We start from the raw sequence: 19,690 nt of genomic DNA on the forward strand, positions 1-19,690 counted from the left end.
GTAATAAGGGTTCCCACACTCACTTGGACATCAAATTCAAGACTTTTCAATGACTTTCAAGGTCTTGTTTAGTGAAATTTAAGGACTAAAAATTGGCATGTTTTGGGTAAGATGTGCCTTCAAAATCATCATAGAGGCTTCATTTTTTTTCTTTTTTTTTATCCATCATAGGGTTTACCTCAGGATGTGAAGTGTGTTGGATGCTGTGTTTAAATAAAAAAAAAATCAAGTACTTTCAAGGCCATCCATTCATTTTCAAATACTTTTAATGCCTTATTTTATTTTTGTCAAATCCACAAACTTTCAAGGATTTTGAAGGGAACCCTGAGTCTACAAAATATTGGGAGCAGCTGTCCTTTCTGTGAAATAGGCTCTAGGTCATTTATTGATTTCACCTATTAAATCCAATTTAGTCATGAAAGGAAGATGTATGAGGGCTGACAATGAGGGAGACCGGTTAAAGAATGTGTCTTAAAAACTGAGAAGTGAACTGTGCTAAAGGGGCTGTAACTCAGTCTTGGGAAGTTGGTGCTAACATACAGCTCAACAGTGGACTGAAGCCTCAGTAACTTTGTCTTACCTTGCCCCCTGTCTATGGAGCGTGCAGCAGCATTTACACCAACTCATTTACACCCTAGATCATAAAAATATGAATTTTATGAATAATTCAATAGGCTGATGTTCTGAAACCGAATGCTGAACCCCTGAAAAGTTTAGGTGTCACTTCAACTAGGTGTGGTGCATTTGTTACACTGCAAAAAAAAAAAAAACCTTCATCCTAGCATCCCTCTTACCCCAATGGACATTTTTTGCAGTTTAAATACATTAGAGACCCAATGTGTGATAGCAGTATGGTGCTGTGTGTTGAAAACACCACTGTCTCTATTTATGTCTCTATGTCTGTTAAGACATTTTCTGACTCTCAGATTGATTGACTGGCTGTCGATACAAAGGCTGACAGTATGTGACAACTAAACAGGAGTTTTAAATGCACTTTGAGGCTGTAGAATGTTTGGCTCTATTGGTAATGTTTGTGAGGTAAAGTGCATCAGGAAAGTTGCACAACGCTTATTTTTCCATTTAAAAGTCACACTTTTCAAGACTAATATATGTAAAATGAGTCCAAATGTATGTTTAAAGGCCCTTTTCACGTTCACGGTCGATCCACAACGTGCCCAAAATGTTTAATTTGTTACAGTATCTAGTGATAGTAACCATTACGATTTTGTTGTTTTTGTTGGATTGGTTTGTCAGTAAGTTGCAAAAAGAAACTTGCCACAGGGAGTTGTATGCACCGGTTTAGCTGTTACCATGACGACATGCTTACCTAGAGATATCTAAATTAGCATTTTGGCATGTCATAATGTAATTAAAGATATCTTAAATGAGCATTTTGACTAGTCATAATGTAATTTGAGTGTCATTAGAGAACTGCCACTACTAGGCCTGTACTGCTATTTTCAGTCACAACTGCCACCAACCAGTAAAATTAAGATTTTACGGTGTGAAAATACTTGACTTGAGACTATTGTGTGTGTTTCGCATGTGTTTCTTAGATACTTTATTCTACAAATTTCACAGTTTTAGAGTATGGCTGACTTTGAGTGCCTGTCATGATTTTTCTTAAACAGCTTGAGCCTAAATGTTAGTGTGCAGTGAAAGTACAGGTCTGTAGGAGTATTTTGGCATAGAACTTGTGCAGTTACAATGAAAGGTGACCTGTGCAGTGTTTATATCTGTAGCCTATGTAGTCCAAAAATGACAAATCTCTGTTTAAATGTAGAGGGGAACTTTCAACTAAATTATTACAACAATTCTTATGATGTAAAAACATCTTAGAGATTGTATAGTCGTATTTTGTCGCTTAATTACTTGATTTTTGTGCAAAAGATTTGTTTTAGTCAATAATATTGAGTGTTGTGGATTTGTAGAAATTACGCTTTTATTCTGAAAATATCGGACCGGAAGTCTTAACGGAACACAGCCGGACTGAGTCCTCAGTAACTTTGTCCTACTTTGCCCCCTGCCTGCCACTGACCAGAAGCGCGACTTGTAGTCCCATACAACAGAACCGCATCAAATAATAGTTTCACTTTCTAAACGTCACTGGAAGGAGGAACTGAGAAAGCCTGTTTGGGCACTCGCACAGGAAAAGCTTTGATCGCTTGTGGGGGGACTTTCGTCTGCTCTTGGAAATCAGCCGCGTTATTTTTGTTTTGATTCCTGAAAGATAGGCTACAGAATATCCCTGCTGCTGCTGTTTTCTTTCACTGTGCACAGCTGCTGTCCGGGGGAGCCTAAACTGCCTTAAATAGGACATTAATGGAACTGACTACAGACTATTGCCTGGCATAACGAACGAGGCAACCACCGCAAACCACTACTTCTTTTATTTTATGCTCTGGTGGGCATTTGGAGCTGTTCCGACCTCGCTGGGTCCGCATACCTGAGGTTCATATTGGAGAGGAGAGGCGTGTGGCAGCGCTCATGGACCCGCTGGATTTCCTCGAGCCCGAACAACTGTTGCAGTTTTTCCACCGTAAAAAGACAGAAATGTCGTGCATGGAGAAACCGCAAACGTTCCTTAACCAACTGAGGGATCACAACCTGATCCCGGAAGACAGATATAAGGTGAGGCACTGAGCGGGAGAGGTGTTAGTTACACATTTACTCACTCACTCACACCCTCACCTCGTCAGAAGCAGAAGTCAATAGAGCCTGTTTGAATGATTTGGCGCGCGGCTGCCCTCGAAGCCCGCGTGCGTAGTAAGGCATGTGTTTGTCAAAGTGGGGACCGGGGACCGCCAGGCGTCCTTGACAGGTCCTAAGTAAGTAAAGGAAGGAATAGTTACATTTTAATGTTAGCTTATTTCATTTTACGGGTATCTGCCTGTCCTTAAAAGTCAGTTAGGCCTAAAGTAAATTGACCTTAAAAGTAGGCCTTGTATTAAAATGGTTTAAATAGGCCTACAGTTTTTAGAGGTCTTAATTTTTTCCACCGTGTAGGCTAGCCGAATGCCATGTAAGCATGTAGCCTGTACAGGTTTATGTATTTATTTATTTATTTTTGTTTCATTTTGATAAGAAATTAGAAAGATTTAATTTCTTCATATTACGTGATATCTAGTCAAAACCGAGGTGGAAAGCAAGGCAAGTGAAATAGGCAAACGCCATGAATTGTGTAGTTTCACTAAAAGATGTGAATGTGACCGGCAGTGTTTATTTCCATAAGATTTACTACATCACTTTAGAGTTCAGTTCACAGTAAATTTAATCAACATGCCTTTCAACTTTTAGACGAATAGCCTAATAATAGTAGTAATAATAGCCTAATTGGTCCCTAAACTAACAAACCTCTCTAAACAATTAGTGGCCTAAACCTTCCTAGTTTCCTTTTTTCCCCCCATAGAACCTTCATTATTTAACCTCCAGTTCATTAGGAAATCTGCTGTGTTTGACAGATTTTTGTTTTTGTGTTTTGGTCTGTTCATTATTTTACCAAGCAGGAGTCAGATTAATTATAAAGATTAATCTGTTTCTCTCAGCTTCAGCTGTACAACTCATATTAACCAGTATTCATGTACAGTATATGCATGTAAAACTATTATTCATACCCCATAATAAGTCTGTTGATCTTACACCAACAGCCTACATAAGTCATAATGTTGTGTAAGCTTAAATGAATAGTTCACCACAAAATCAGAATTCAGTCATTAGCTACTCACTCCCATGTCAGTTGAAACTCCACTGAACACAGAGCCAGTTAGCCCCTGTAGTTCCATCTCAGCCTGATCCCAAACTATAGAAAATGTCCATCAGATTTCTTCAAACAGCTCCTGCAGCATAATCCATGTATTGTTTAGCCAAATGATTGCACCGTGTGTCTAAAAGTGCAATATTTACCTCATTATCCCCCATGTTTTCCTCAGTGACGATGCTTTGGCCGCTCGCCCTACAGCACTGAGCTATTCCTTTCATTTTTGTTATTGTGAAACCGTACAGTAAGTTGATTAAGAACCCAATACTTATTAATGATTCATTCCTCTCCACCATGTTTTCCGGAACTCTACGTGTGTGCAGAAGGTGATTCGCATGAAGAGCAAAGAGAACATGAGGAACGGCCTGTACGGAGTCCTGGACTGGCTGGAGAGTACGCGACCTCAGTACATCAAGACATTCTGGACCTGCGTCTTCGAGGAGAGCATCATGACCCAGTACCCCACCCTGCGACTGCTGCGCAACAACCTCATGGACGGTCAGCTCAGTCTCCACTCACCTTCTGATGAGGATGAGGATGATGATGTCGAACTTTTTTAGTTTTGTGATGTGTGTTTTGTTGATTAGCTAGATCTAGGTAGGCTTGTTTTCGTCAATACATTTAACTCGATTGTTGATTTTGGTGGTGATGTTGGTGAAGGTTATGATGATGTTGATGATAATGACGTGTTTAATTTCTAGTGGTGACATCGCTGAAGGTGGTTCATTTTATGATGATGAAGGCAGTGGCCGATGTTAGTGGTAATGATGATCAAGGTCTTGGTGGTGGCGATGACAATGATGTAATAGGTGGTGCATTTTAGTGGTCATGATGAAGGTGAAAGTGATGATGATATTGATGACGATGGTGATGTAGGTGGTAAATTATTAGTGGTAATGATGGTGAGGATGATGATGATGAAACTGGTGATGATTATGATGGTAATGATGATGAAAGGGAGGAGTGATGATGAATGAATGATGACGGTGTTAGTGATGATTATGATATCGTTGAAGGTAATGGTAATTATTATGAGGAGGATTATGATGATAATTTTTGAGGAGGTTATGCAGGATGATTATGAACAGATGATGATGCTGAGGAGGAGGATAATGATAGTGGAGGTAGTGGCGTGATTATGATCATGATTATGATTGTGCTTGTGATATTAATGATGACAATGACACAGACACATCAACAGCTGGTGTCTCCTTGATATCTTAAGCTATGCTCCAATTTCTATTCACACACAGGGTCCTTCCAGTTTTCCAGCAAACTGCCGGAGAGGGTGGAAAAGGAAGAGAGGGAAGGGAAGAAAAGGAAGGAGCCTGCAGAAGACGAGGAGGGAGAGGGCAAGGAAGGGAAGAGGGGGAAAAAGAAGAAGAAGAAACAGAGAACTGGGAGTGTTTGCGATGATGAGGAGCAGCCCGGCCCGTCTTCCCAGTCGACTCCGAGTCGAAAGAAGAAGCTCCAGAAACCAAGCTACTGTAAGTCATCCTGCCACCAATTACACTGCGCTGTTCCAAGGTTGGGTAAATTGTCTGGTGAATGTAAGTTATGTTAATGGAACCTTAGCAGACAGTTGCAGTGGAATTTGTCGTACAGTCTAAATGCCAGAGCAATTTTTTATCTTTACTGAGACAAATCTCACTGACCTCGCTGTGTGGCAATAAAAAACCTGAACGTGAATGAGTAGTATGTTTTAATCAGCATCTGTGAGAGTGAAAGAGAATTTCTCAACTATTGTGTTTTTATCCCCCAGCTTCTCCTCTGAGGAAGGGGGAGAAGAGGGACATCTGGACCTGGACCATCTATAAGACCCAGCTGCCAGTGACCTGTGGAGACCTGGAGGGGACGCTGCGCAGAGACAGGCTGGCTAAAGGTTAGAGGGGGCAAGCAAGCTTGAATTTCTGATGTAACTAATAGAAAAAAAACACTATTATGGATGGCTGATGTAACTAGGAGAGCAAAACACTATTAAAATTCATATTTAAGAAAACTGTTACATAAGGAGAGACAACAGAGAAGAATGATATCACCTGTAGCCTAGTTTTATATCACTGCTGTGACAGAAAAAAAGGTTTTGTTACTGATTATTAAAAAATGCATTGGTGTCAATGAAAAAATACGCTTCAGCTATCAGTCACCATATGGCTGATAAATCACAGTGAAGGTTACAAACAGGAAAAAGACAATAACAGACACATGACATTACACATATGATTATTGTTGAGTTTTGGCTACTATTATGACTAGGATTTATTTGCGCACATCATCATGTTTACATCACAAGTTGTAAACAATTTACAGCACACATGTGCCCAAGCCATTATCAGCTACCATCATCATCATCATCACCATCATCATCATCATCAATTCCTTTCCTGTCTGTTAAAGTTGTTTTATTTCCTGATCTTTTGGATGTTTCAGGGGAGAAGTGCATCGTGGTCAAAAACCAGTGGTTTACTCCCACTGAATTTGAGAAGTTTGCAGGGAAGGCGAGTTGTAAGAACTGGAAATGGAGCGTCCAATGTAAGGGCACCCCCCTGGGAAAGCTCATACAGGTATTATTTAAAGTTATTTTATTTTAAAATATCTGTGGAACAATATGATATAGTTTGCTTTTCTTCAACCTCAGCCGTGCTAGTGTGCCTGCCCTGGTCAGATATCTTCACATTTATTTTTGTTTCTTCTGGAATCCACTGCAGGATGGACACCTGAAGTCCCCGGGCTATAAAAGGTTGAGTACAAAGGTAAAAGAAAATTAGAAAAAAAATTCAGCCTTAGTAGTGCAACTGCTTCTTTAGTGATACAAAATCTGACCCATCCTCCTTTTTCTGTCTGTCCCTTGCTAGGTCCAGAAATCGCTGTTTCGATCCAAACAATCTCAGAGCCCGACCACAGGTTTGTTGCAGATTTCTAGAGTTACAAATTGTATTTTGTCTCCCACAAGGAAATTGAGGGAGGGACTATGGATCAGTCCTGGTCCGTCCGTCCATCTATCTGTCGATCTTTGACACCACTGATTGGATTTTGATGAAACTTCATCACGCCTGTGTGTTTCGGCATTTTCAAAATTACACTAATTGGCTTGAAGGGAGTGCTACAACATTTGTTTAATTATCTGTACATCACACACAATATCTCGAATGCCACTTGGATTTTCACAAAAGGGAATGATGCATCTCATTGCTCCATTCTGGCATCTTTAAAGTTACACTGATCAGCCCAAAGGGGGCGCGTGCATCGTTTTTTCACTCATCCGTGTCACATGCAAAATCTCAGACACCACTGATCCGATTTTGACTAAAGTTGAGAAAATGATGCATCTCATTGCTGCATTCCAGCATTTAAAATGACACTGACTGGCCCAAGAGGGAAATACAGTTACAGCTCAGTACAGTTACAAACAAGGTGACATATTTGTTACTGATGCTTATTCAAATTTACATTGAGAAAGAAGCAGAAAGAGTTTCTGCAGTACTAATCTAGGAGACATGAATAATAGATGCATGAGAGGGTAAAATGGCCACGCATCTCTGCATCTATTTCAGGGTCGGACACAGATAGCGAGGAGGATGGAAATGAGGAAGTTGACCAGGAGAAGGAAGACCAGGCTTCAACAAGCGAGAAAGAAAGTTCATCAGATGTCACAGGTGCAGGTTTGTAAAGAGTGATATTCAGGGTTCCCACAGGCTTTGAAAATCCTTGAAAGTGAGGGGATTTGAGAAAAATAAAATATGGCCTTAAATGTTTTGGAAAAGAAATGGATGATTGATACAGCAGGTGTTTTAAAATGAATGATTACATCATGATTTCTTGACTTGACGAGATCACAAGTAAAATGTGAGGCCTCTGTGATATCTGATTTTTATCAGTGTCATGTCTTACCCTAAAACATGCCAATTGTGAGTCCTTGAATTTCCACAGAAAGTAATTTAAAAGTCTTGAATTTGATGTCGAAGTGATTGTGGGAACCCTGAATGTTGAAATAATTGAAATATGTTAATGCCAACAATGATAATAGAAATTAGGTTAATTATTCTCGATGTGTAACAATTATAACGTTACTTTATTACTTATTACTTTATTATAATGTTACTTGTTAATAATTATAACAAGTTTGTGTCAACATACTGTATCAGAACAGTTACTTATTGTAAGAAGACTCCTGCATCTATCCTGTACTGCAATAGTCAGGGCAGCCTTTTACATTTCAAATGTTGCACTGGTGAGTAGTTGAATTATTCTCGATGTGTAACAATTATAACATACATAACCACCGCTATAGCAATTAGTGGTGGTTGTGTATTCTCATGATCACATTGTTCTTGCTGCCTCTATTCATCATAGATGAAGAAGGAGAAGAGGAGGAAGCGGCTCAGCAGGAGCCAGGTGGCAGCAATGACAGCAGTAGCAAGACATTGTTCAATGTTACATGTGGAGCTGCATCTGGGACATTAGACAAAGACCGATTTGCATCAGGTGTGTGTGTGTGTGTGTGTGTGTGTTTGTGTGTACTATACAGTATAACATATACTAATTGTGTGGTAGATTAGACTGTTGACTGTCATGCAAGTAGAGCACTTTCTGGTCAACAACGTAATGCGTTACGAACTAACAATAAACTCAATGAATTGTGCCCCCTCTGTGTTCCACCACCAGGGACTTGTGGGAAGAGTATTCGCACTGAGAAGAGCTGGATGAGCCCAGTGGACTTTGTGAAGGAGGGATCATCTCAGACAGACGCCTCCTGGATGAGAGACATCCAGTGTGAGGGGAAACCACTTGGTGTCCTCCTAAAGGTAACCATGGTCAGAGGAGGTATGAGGTGTGTGTGTGCGTGTGCGTGTGCGTGTGTATATGTGTTAATGCTCATATGTATGTTGTCAGTACTAAACTACTAATATAGGATTCATAGTGTCTTAAATTATTAACTGTCCATGTTTGTGTGTGAGAGAGACACCTAGAGAGAGAGAGGCTACGATTACACTTGACATTTCAATGTCATTTTTGTCATCTGATCATACCTGGACGCATTAAGTGACAGACAAAAACTGGATTTTCCTCTGAAACGGTTAATATTGTCACAATAAGTAAAACTTCAATACTACTTAAATAAGATTGGAAAAGATTAAATTCAATATTATATTTTATAAACATTCAGTACTTTCACCAAATGTGTTCTGCAAGCTGAAATTCCATTTCAGCGTCTCCTCCAGACGGCGTATACAAGGGGATGACACGTGGATTGGAATAGTTAAAAGAAGAAGGATTGGATCAATCACAGATTGTACCTTTAAAAGAAGGAGGACTGGAATAGACAGAGCCGCAGTCTGGCTCTTTACAGTGGACTGCAGCAATCAGCACACAATTCAATCAAAGTCAAACGTGGTGACAGAGTCAAACAGTCCACTACATTATGAACTGAATCCCAATCCACCTGAACTGGTTGACAGAACTGGTGCCAGGAGTCAAATATGGTCAAATAGTCAAACTATTTCACTTACAGAGCTGATGAAGACGGACACCCAACAGACATCAAAACCCCTGTGCAAAAGTTCAGACAGTTTTTAGATATTAAACTATTAGTAGTTAGCATTAGTATTAGTGTTCAATCGAATCTTCAAAATGGTCATGAAGTCTGGCTGCAAGTCACAATGCACATACTAGCAATGTAAATAGATGGATGTTTAAAAAATAATGCAGACACAGGTTTAAATAAATACAGCTACAGGAGAGGCATAACAGTCATACAGTGGACCTACAGTGATCTGATTTTATAAAATTAGATCTTTAGAGTTCTCAAAAGTCATGTGGAAATGACAAATGTAACCGTAGCCAGAGAGAGTAAGAGAGAGTCACAAGTGAAGAAACACAGAGAAAGAGACTATTCATCTGTGTATTTCAGGCAAACGTCTTGAAAATCCACTCATTGCTGTGTAAATGCAGACTGTGCATACCAGATTGTAAAACCCAGGTAAGTTTGTGTATCTGTACGTTTCGGACGGTCAGAGAAGCCGGCATGTTGTCAATATACTATATCAGAACGGGTACTTATTGTTAGAAGACTCTCGCATCTATCCTGCATTTGTTCTGCATAAGTACTGCAATAGTCAGTGCAGCCTTTTACATTTCAAATGTTGCACTGTTGAATAGCCGTAATGTAGTGCTACAAGTGATACAAGTCTGTACCTTCTGGGGCCTGAAAAGAATCAAACTGCAACAAGCATGCAGTAATCACGTTTCTAATAAATATTGATTCCCTCATGTATGCGTTGGCAGGAGAGTCAGAAGAACGATGACGAGTGTTTCATCTGTAGAAGTGAAGGAGAGAAAGACCTGGTGATGTGCGATCAGTGCCCTCGCTCCTTCCACCAGGAGTGTCATCTGCCTCATGTGGAAGACGCCACGTTGGGGTGAGCTTTGAGAAGCAAGATGTAGAAAAATTAACTTTGTTGTTACTCTGTTCTCTATTTTATGCACTGTTTTACCTTGTTCTTTCTTTTATGTAGCCCTATATTTGCTTGAGACTAATACTGGGAACATAACCCTATGCAATTCAAACTCTCAGTGATTTCTATCTTTCTGCGTTTTTTTGCGTTACTAAATCATGAACTGACAAATTGTATATGGGCACTGGTGATTTCAGTGAATTTCATTATCCTTTCACAAAATGCAAAAGTTTGCGAGTAAGTCATGAATTATGTCATGAAACACTAGTCCTGAGTGAATAGGGCTTTTGACTGTTTATTCTGACTCCATGCATTGTTGTTGGTCTACAGCTTTTATGTTTTATGCTGCTTTCTTGGCTTTCTTTCTCTCCCTTTGAAAAGATCCTATTAATATCAATGGGATTCATCTGGTTAAAAAAGTTAAAATACATCAAGAAAATACAGAGAGATCTGTTTTCTGTACAGCATTGTTAATTGTCAGACTCTATGTGTGTGTGTTTGTGTGGGTGTATTTGTATGTGTGTTTGAACAGGGATGACAGTCCATGGATTTGTACGTTCTGTGTATTAGAGGCCAGTCAAGCATGGCGTTACTCTGCTCAGCTGACCCATGAAAAAGCCTTGTCCCGCCAAATATCTGAGCACTTGCTGGTGAGGATGCTGTATCTCTGCCTCTCCCTCTGTCTTTCACTCTCTCTGCCTTTCTCTCTATCAATCTGCATCTGTCTAACAACCAAATTGCATGTATATGAACATCCATCTGTTGCTCCATCCATCTGCTGATCCATCGACCCATCCCTCTTTTCCTAACAGGAATGCCAGTATCTCCTCCTGTTTCTGTACAATGCAGATGAGGACCAAATCTTTGCTACAGACCCAAGCATCCATGTAAGTCTCCTTCTGCCTTTGACACACATACACACTCTCCCTTTTGTGCATAACAATTATTATACCAATTATTTCGTAATTTTTACAATTAAGTCACATTTTCACGATATTTTCTAGTAAATTCAGATACACAGCGTAGTGCTTAGTGAGTATATTACATTCATCTCTGCCTGGCACCAACAGGTGAGAGGCTACACAAACCTGATCAGGAGTCCGATGTGGCTGGAGAAGGTAGCAGAGAATCTTCTGAACAGATGCTACCAGACTGTTGGAGAGTTTGTGTCCGACGTCCAGCTCATCTTTACCAACTGTACGACATTCAACAGGGTAAGAAACAGTATCATTCAAACCTCAAGGTGACATGTAGGTCATAATGTGATGTAAGTTTTAAGTTTCCCAAATACTTTTAATTCTCACACACTTTAACAGGTGTGCATCCGCAGTTGGCGACATTATTATTAATGTTATTATTAATTATTATTATTAATTATTATGTTCTTTTGCAGGATAATGCAGAATTCCAGGCCATGGGCGTCAGACTGAAGGAGTTATTTGAGAGAGAATTTAAGAATGTATTCAGCATCCAACAGGAGACTGTTAATCCAACAGAAGACTGATAAACAATCTTTCTTCAGACTGTCGGCAAATATTGGGAAAACATTGTCAAGGGCTTTTAACCCTGGGCTAACTTGCCCGGGACTAGTTGACCCTGCTCCAGAGCACGGCTGTCCCGACTTTTTAGGGTTATACCCAGAAAATAGTTTAAAAACATGGTTATCTGTTGGCTGTGTGAAAAGGGTTAGAAGACTTGTGTGTTGTCCAAGCAAATAACGTGATAGGTCACGTGTACCTTCGGACATGTAAACCCTGGGCTAAGAAGAGCTCTGTGTGAATAGTTAGCCATGGATTAAATGTTCAAGTTCAAGTTTATTCAAGTTCAAGTTCAAATGTCTGTGTGTGAGACAGGGTTAAGATAACCCTCAGATAACGGTTAACCCAGTGTTAAGATTACCCTAGGCTAAGCATGTGCTATGTGAAAAGCCCTTAAGAGTTAATTTCCATAAGTTTATATGTCCATTTTGGAAATTAACTCTTAAATATAGAGGATACCGTCTGTGAAAGTGTTATTTTTCCAATCATTGATTTAAATTGCCTGCTGGCCTTTACAATACTATAAAGGCCAGCTATACTATATTTGATTTAATTTAGTGATATCCATTATTTTGTAAACGTCACCACTTTGAAACAGTGGACATCTCATTTTGGAATGATACTCTCCATATACTCAGATACTACAGATACTCTCATATTAACCCATATTGTGTTTGCCATTTCAGTCGCATCTCAACAAATAATACATCTTGCATTTTGTTTTTGGTTTTTTTGTGAATAAAAAACTTTTTGAAATAATTTGATAATTTGAAATGTGCAAAATCATTCTACCTATTTCAATGTAATGAAACTTTTGCTACAATGCAGGCATCTCAGGCCTCTGCAGGCATTTGTGAGACATTGGCACTTGTCTGGCAAACACAACTAAAGTGGTAACATTTCAGGTCAAGTTTATTTATATAGCCCTTTGTCACAAGCATGTCTCAGAGGACTTTACAGAGAGTGTGTCTAGCTAGGTCTAACTAAACACAATCAATGGTGAACAAAGTTATGTAAGACAAACAGCAAACAAAACAACATTTTTCTTCAATACAAGCAGAACTCTCAGATTTTCAAGGTTTTTGATGTGACCTTAGGTTCAAGGCCTTAAAAGTCAATGGGTAAATGCATTTAATGTGTGTTGCTCTAATATCTGTTTACAAGAACTGGAAGATTTTTTTTAATATACAGTATATTCTTTTGATATTGTTGATGTTACATGGCATGCCATGGTTTCAAAACTTAGTCTGAATAGGGAAAATATATTTATGTGTAGAGGTTTACATCAACCAAAGTATCAGACAATCACAGGACGCAGAAATTAAAGTATTCTTTGGAGGGAGAGAGAGACTCCCTCCTTCACAAACACACAGTCACTGTGTGTGTTTGTGTGTGTGTGTGTGTGTGTGATAGGAAGAGTGAGAGAGAATAATAGAAAAACATGCAATGGGAGAGAGATCAATAGCGTATTGTACATTGATATTGTGCTGTGGGGTTGTATTGCTTGCCTATACCTGGGTGTCTGTTTTGAAAATAATAAATAATACAAGTTTTCAGTTTTTTAAGTGTAATCGGCTATTCCTATTGTATAACATTCAATACATTCCTCTTAATCCTATTACTAATAATTCTGTTATGCGAATCAAATCCTGATAATAATCCTTATGTGATGCTAATAATCTCAATTTGAAGCTTTATTATCCTGTTAACTTTCTGCTGGGTCAGAGCTGCACTGTGTGCGGTCTGCTGACGTCATCGTCACAGTTGCCAGCAGCAAATCCCTGCTGAGAGCTGCGCAGCCGCGTTGCGCATACGTAGGCTGTACAGAGGAAAACGCAGCCATTTCTCTGCCCAGCATGAAATACAGTGGACGGCCTTTGACCGTCCGCACTTATAAGTAAACTAACCCACTGGAGGGTTGATTTAAGCCTTAAATACCGGCGGTTAACTCCGTGAAAGAGGCAGCATCACCGGCTGAAACTTTTCCCCAATGCGCCGCCTGCGCAGCCAAACAGGCTTTCTCCTCCGCTTGCCACTCGCGCGTGTGTTTCTGCAGCAACCATGGAGGGAAATCTGCACGGAAGTACTAGCGACGTTGCAACAATGCACGTGAAAATTGAAGCAGTCGATGAAAATGCATCTGCGCTCGTTCTGGGCAGTCAGGGGGAGTCGTCTGCGCCCTGCGACGATGCCGCACGCAGAGGAGGAGGAGGAGGTGGTGTGCATCAGACTACAGAGGAGCTGAGTGAGACAGAGCAGCAAGCAGCCTCGACCACCACTTCTCTACTACTGTGTGAGTGTGTAATTGACAACATTGTTTCAAGAGAATGTATCTTTTCATGATGCGTTACTTTAAACGACACATGAGGAACCTAATGTCCAGAGGATTCTTAAAGACGGCCTAGGTCCATACTGATATTGATAAAATAACATTTAGATATCAATCTTTCACATCATCATAGCATTGATGACAATGCTTGTCCCCAAAGTAGCAGTTCATTTGATTTGCTGTTAGGTCTAAGTCACTTCTATGAATCTGCTATTACATGTAAATATCTGTTTGTCTCACCATCAGATCCTGTGAGTACAGACAGGTTCTTCGCTACATCAGGGGATGGAAAAACGTACCTGAAGATAGCTCCAGGTCTGCAGAAATTGTGTGTGTGTGTGTTGTCTATGGTCAGTATCAGGGCTCACAGCAGTATTTCTTCTAGAAGCAACTTCTTACTAGTACTGAAAGTAATCAGAAATAGCCATGCGACACTAACTTCACCAAAGCCAGTTCAAATGAAATGCTGTGGCAGGGAAAACACCGGTTCATGAGATCTTGAACTGCTAACTCAGAGCTCTTATCTTCTCTGACAGCCTCCTCTTGCTCTGTCCTTTTCCCAGCCTCGGTAATGCCACCCACTCCCTCAGACAAGGCCTTCACCTCCAGCTCAGACTTCTCCTCCAAAGCTGTTTTGTGCCTGATCGAGGCCGTGGGGCGCCGCTGGGGCCTGTACGAGACCCGGGAACGCTCGCAGCTCTTCCAGAGCGTCCAGGAGGAGATGGCCGCCAAAGGACACGTCCTTCCCGTCGAAAAGATCCGCCGCAAGTGGAACAACCTCATTGTCACCTACAAGAGGGTTAAGGACCGCAGTCGTGAGACCGGGCATGCCAAGACTTCCTGGGAGTTCTTTGATGTAGGTCCTATAGTGAGAAAAGAGACCTGGGGACATAGCTCAGTGTTACCTCTGTGCAGTCTGTCTATTGCAATGCTGGAAATTTCCCTCCACTGTTGGACTAATATGAAAATATAAAAAAACGTCATACAATCTTCCCACTGAAAAAAATTACATTGGTGGTTATAGATACATAGGCTACACAGGGTTTAAAAGTGAAAGTTTAGTAGACATCTATGTCTTAAACAAACAACAAAAATAAAGCATTATCTTGTACATATGGACTTCTGTGGTGCATAGCTGTTTATGCATTGTTTAAATATGTAATAATGTATGTACTGCTTGGTCTTAAACTGGGATATACATAACCAAAAAAGATCCTAGGCTATATGAGAGCTAAAGCATAGACGCAACGTTGAAATGATGTCTAGCGAGCAGTGGGTTATTAACTTTAAATAAATAAATATGGGGCTAATTTGGACATGCAGCTGGCTCTGGAAATGGAACTGACAACTGTACTTTACCTGTACTCTATAGAAAGTGGCATCACTTGGCACCAAAGACCAGCTAATTGCAGATGGCCAGTTCAGTACCCTACTTTTCACCATTAGATGTCAGGCTTCACCACAAATTAGGGTTTGGGATTTGGTTACTTTTTAACCTGTTTGGAGAAATTGTATATTATACCCTGGAGCGTTACAGATTACTTTTGTGATGAGTACAGTGGGCATTTGTCAGCCACTACTTTCGATTTATGAAACAATGCCCCTACTTTTCATCTCTTTCTATCTCTCTTTTCTCTCTCTAGTTGATGGATGCCACTCTTAGCGACACTGTTGGTGCTCAGATCATCAACAACAAAAAAAACAAAGCCGGCAACACTGTCGCTGCACTGTCTGGTCCTTTGGCAAAGATCGCCGCAAAACCCCACGTTCCACAAGCCACCACCATCATCCGCCCTTACGGTGACTTTGCCACCACTGGCACCATGGAATCGATGGGTCAGGTTGCCGCCAGCACTCAAATCAACAACATCATCAGCAACGACAGTAGCATAAACTCCATGGCCACAACCACCATCGCCCCAGGAACAAATGCTCCAGAACTCAAGCCGCTAATCGTCCTTAACGGTGACATTGTTACCACCAGTACTCAGCCAGCCACCCTTGCTCCATCTCCCTCTTCCATCGCTTCACTCTATCCTACGGACACAAGCTCTCCCTCCCCTTCCCTCGGATCAACCAATAACACAGACCCTAAAACCCACCGCTACATAAGCCTTAAAGCTCCACCCCTCTCGTCAGCCGTCGCCCCCTTTCGCCTTAGCAACGCACAGCTCAGCCACAATCAGAATCTCCTCGGCCTCTCCTCCTCTTTCCCTCCTGCTTCCTCCTCTCTCACTTCCTGTATGTCCACCTCGTTTTCCTCCACCACCGTGACGGGGACAGAAGGACAGAACCAGGTGGGAAACGAGGAGCAAAGCAGTGCCTCCTTGCTGCAGGAGATGCTGAGGCGGCAAGAGGAGCAGGCCTACCTGGATCGAGTGGCTCGCCGCAGGGTCGAAGCCAGGGAGAAGAAGCGTGAGAGGAGGGAAGCGCGCATGGCGGAGTCCCTCGGCAGGATAGCCACGGCCCTGGAGCTGCTCTCCTCCAAACAGGACACAGTCATCGCCCTCCTGCAGAGACTGGCAGATCGGAAGTGATGTAGGGTAAAACACTGAGGGGCTCTGAGAACTCTTTGATCTCAGATCCAAATGGGAAGTTTCATCTCATCCCGAGTCCCAGGCTTATTAAAACATCCCAGTACTCCTGTCATGTGGTGACCCAGCAGAAACAGGCCAGAGACCCATATTTGGTCCACATCCATAGACTCTAATGTCTTTGAAACGGTTTTTATTCTCCAGAACTTAACCACAGTGAAATGAAAAGATAGGAACAGCTCATGTTTTTAAATCAAACTAGGGTGCTCTGGTTACATGCGTCTCAGTTTGCTTTTTTGGATTGTCCTGCTGCATTAATTTAAAAAAATGTAAAGTTGCTTTATTTATTAGATAAAAAGACCACTATTTTCTTCATTGTTGTGCCCTTACTGGGACGATGTAGATTGTGAGACATAAGGAGGAAAACTAAACCACATTTGTCAAACAATATACTTTGCACTAAAAGAAGACATGTTCTCAGACCATAAAATAAAGATAAAATAAATCATACCCTTCATCCTCTGGTTCTAGAAGAGTGAATCCCATTGCTTCCAACAGAATCAACATGATGAATTTGACATTTCTAGGCTTCCTCTGCCTATTGTCTCGCCTCCTTCCTCTTCCATATCTACAGGTCTCCATCTGCATGGATGCTCTCCATATACATTTTACATTGTAGCCATTTAGTTGACACCCTTGTGACGTACTGAGTGTAACTACAGAAGAAGGTGACATTGCTATTGTAGATTTTCACCATAACAGACAACCGAAAGAGTAAAAAGTGCAAGGGTCAAAGCTTCTACACACAAACAACATGTAACATGATCGCTCCAGTGTCCCAATAGTGGTCATAGTGGTATGATAAGAAAGAAAATAAATAAATAAAAGCCATGGTATCAAGATGGGAGCATGATCAGGTGAATGTGACTTGTCTGCCTCTCGGTTATCTGTTAAAAAAAAAAAATATTGTTTTTTGTCACATGAAGGTCTGTTATTGAATTTGCACTTTTATGTGGTTTTGGCTGAATTTCTGCTCATGCACAATGTTATATGTTTGTTGTGAGTTTCTTAATCTCAATGCAACTTCCTGGTAAGGTGAGGTTTAAAATAAAAAATAAAAAAACATCTTTATATGCTTCTCAATAGATGACCTTTTATTAATAGGGAGAGCAGGGCCACACATCTGTGCTGGATTGTCCTGCAGAATTCAAAAAGCAAACTGGCTTCAACACATCAGCATCAGTGTAGTTGAGGCCTTAAAACAACTATTTTGATAGGTTTTGATTTATTAAGCACATTTTGTATTTGTATTTACAAAACTGTAATATAACTAAGTGAGAAATTCCAAAGAATGTTTTGAAAAAGCACCTGTATTCTACATTCTGCCTCATTTGTTTAATTTGTTTGCATGTTCCATGCAAATTTCTGATTTTTTCCAAAGCAAATGAGCCTACAAAAACCTACTGTGGTGGTCTACCTTTCAATTCTGACCTGTACTGTACTGTGGATCTCGCTCTCAGATGCTTTAGTTTTACTCCCGTTGTCTGGAGGGTTAGGGTTAGTATTGCTAACCTGCAAAAGCACCACTAGATGGTGCTTTTGATTCACTAAGTGGTGTTTGAGCTGCTGAAGTGATTTTTATAGTGTGGTGCAGAGCTCCACGGGAGTGCTTGTACACTTGAAAGGTCAAAGGTCGACCTCTCAAAATAAGTGTAATTTAACAGGATAGTGGGTATGTATGCAATTGTATAGTAAATGACTTCTGTTACTATGTGTTTTTAACCTAAGCTACACTAAGTCAAATTCCAATCAGCTGTGTTGATATGGCAAAAAATAAAAGAAGCCCTACGGTGCGTTTCATTAGTCATTTCAACCGGCCCTCATTGACTTCCCCTCGGGGGAATCCCCTCCTCCATCTTAAGTGTCATTCCATCACTCTGATAACTCAAGTGAACTTTTTGTGATCGACCATTCAAGGGTCGAGGGAGCGAGTCAACAACGATGTAGACTTCACAAGCGCATATTTCCCAGGATGCATTGTGATCGTCCGTCATTTCCGGTGCACGAACAGGTGATAAATATAAATGCAAGTAAACAAACAATATTTAGAGGATTTAGACATTTATGAAATGAACTCATCTGCAATATTTCATTACTCATTGTTCTGTGTAATTTTTATTATTTATTCTTATTATTAATTATTAGGCCTGTTTAAGGGCAAGTGCGTTCCGTTTCAAATATTGTGCTCCCCCTCGGACCCTGCCCCCCTGCTCTGCAAGTGGCCACTCGCGTTATGTATGGTGCTACGTATTACCAAGTGCCGAGGGGAAGTGAAGGAGGGCTGGTTAAATGACTAATGAAACGCAGCTAAAGTCCAGTGGGCTCATCCAGCTCTTCTCAGTGCAAATACTCTTCCCACAAGTCCCTGGTGGGGGAACACAGAGGACAAATCTATCAGTCTCTTCCTCCTCCTTATCTGGTATGAATGCCACAGGCAGCCATATTGCCTCACAACCTAACACTGAACATCACTGATGATGGGTGACACATTACATATATAGGCATCTCTGGAATGGTAAGATGACAGATGTTACTGTATCTGTATGTGAGCACTCTGATTTGGTGGGGTGTGTTGACCTATCAGGTGGTGAGGAGCAGAGGGAGAAGGGGAAGACTGTTCTCTGGTTTTGTACTTTGAATATGGGATGAATGCTACTTCAATCAGGAGAGACAAGTGAATGAAGTAAAGATAATTGTTTATTATAACAGATGATATAGTGAAAATTAAGACTTAACAAGAGTCTTTGGCGCTTAGACTCTACAGGGAGATTTTGGAATCGAGGGGCACCGGCCCTGAGCAGCAGCAAGATAAATCCCCCTGTGGAGTCCAGACACTGGTGGTGGTGGTGGCTGATGACTCTGCTGAAACTGATGAAGCTGATGAATCTGCGAAGACTGGGCGGTGACGGGGAGGTGGAGGGGTGCGCATAACAGCAGCATGAACGGACTAAAGCGGAGAGAGAAACATATTTAAAAAGACAGTAGCAAGATGATAGGCTAACAATGGAGGTGTGTCG

The 19,690-nt window shown here is 41.0% G+C and overlaps 2 protein-coding genes across 5 annotated transcripts; both read left to right on the forward strand.

The window, feature by feature from the left end:
• Positions 1 to 2,178: 2,178 nt before the first annotated feature.
• Positions 2,179 to 13,293, forward strand: sp100.1 (SP110 nuclear antigen, tandem duplicate 1). 4 transcript variants are annotated; one of them, XM_071522712.1, is made up of 16 exons: positions 2,179 to 2,631; positions 4,081 to 4,255; positions 5,011 to 5,244; positions 5,520 to 5,639; positions 6,188 to 6,321; positions 6,466 to 6,510; positions 6,613 to 6,661; positions 7,312 to 7,419; positions 8,111 to 8,242; positions 8,423 to 8,562; positions 9,669 to 9,737; positions 10,043 to 10,176; positions 10,745 to 10,862; positions 11,025 to 11,099; positions 11,283 to 11,426; positions 11,606 to 13,293. In XM_071522712.1, the coding sequence occupies exons 1-16, from the start codon at positions 2,488 to 2,490 to the stop codon at positions 11,714 to 11,716; spliced, it is 1,932 nt and encodes a 643-aa protein (XP_071378813.1). In that variant the 5' UTR covers positions 2,179 to 2,487; the 3' UTR covers positions 11,717 to 13,293. The 4 variants fall into 4 exon arrangements, with proteins under 4 accessions (XP_071378813.1, XP_071378814.1, XP_071378815.1 ...); XM_071522713.1 differs by having other exon boundaries at positions 7,312 to 7,413; XM_071522714.1 differs by lacking the exon at positions 9,669 to 9,737.
• A 369-nt stretch (positions 13,294 to 13,662) lies between these two features.
• LOC139646919 (uncharacterized) lies at positions 13,663 to 17,661 on the forward strand. The gene is made up of 4 exons (XM_071522710.1): positions 13,663 to 14,043; positions 14,326 to 14,394; positions 14,643 to 15,034; positions 15,723 to 17,661. Exons 1-4 carry the CDS (start codon positions 13,812 to 13,814, stop codon positions 16,614 to 16,616), a joined length of 1,587 nt encoding a protein of 528 aa, XP_071378811.1. The 5' UTR covers positions 13,663 to 13,811; the 3' UTR covers positions 16,617 to 17,661.
• The last annotated feature ends 2,029 nt before the right edge of the window (positions 17,662 to 19,690 follow it).

Source organism: Centroberyx affinis, unplaced genomic scaffold (genome assembly GCF_046629955.1).
Source record: "Centroberyx affinis isolate AG114_WGS23_722 - 3 ecotype Tasmania unplaced genomic scaffold, CSIRO-AGI_Caff_v1 ptg001020l_1, whole genome shotgun sequence".
Lineage (NCBI taxonomy): Eukaryota > Metazoa > Chordata > Actinopteri > Beryciformes > Berycidae > Centroberyx > Centroberyx affinis.

Bases quoted from the DNA above. Each gene is read 5' to 3' on its own strand.
- sp100.1 (XM_071522712.1), top strand. From the start codon at position 2,488: ATGGACCCGCTGGATTTCCTCGAGCCCGAACAACTGTTGCAGTTTTTC. The intron at 7,420-8,110 runs GTTTGTAAAGAG...TATTCATCATAG, and splicing joins ATCAGATGTCACAGGTGCAG to ATGAAGAAGGAGAAGAGGAG. The intron at 11,427-11,605 runs GTAAGAAACAGT...GTTCTTTTGCAG, and splicing joins ACTGTACGACATTCAACAGG to GATAATGCAGAATTCCAGGC.
- LOC139646919 (XM_071522710.1), top strand. From the start codon at position 13,812: ATGGAGGGAAATCTGCACGGAAGTACTAGCGACGTTGCAACAATGCAC. The intron at 14,044-14,325 runs GTGAGTGTGTAA...TCTCACCATCAG, and splicing joins CACCACTTCTCTACTACTGT to ATCCTGTGAGTACAGACAGG. The intron at 15,035-15,722 runs ACTAATATGAAA...TTCTCTCTCTAG, and splicing joins AAATTTCCCTCCACTGTTGG to TTGATGGATGCCACTCTTAG.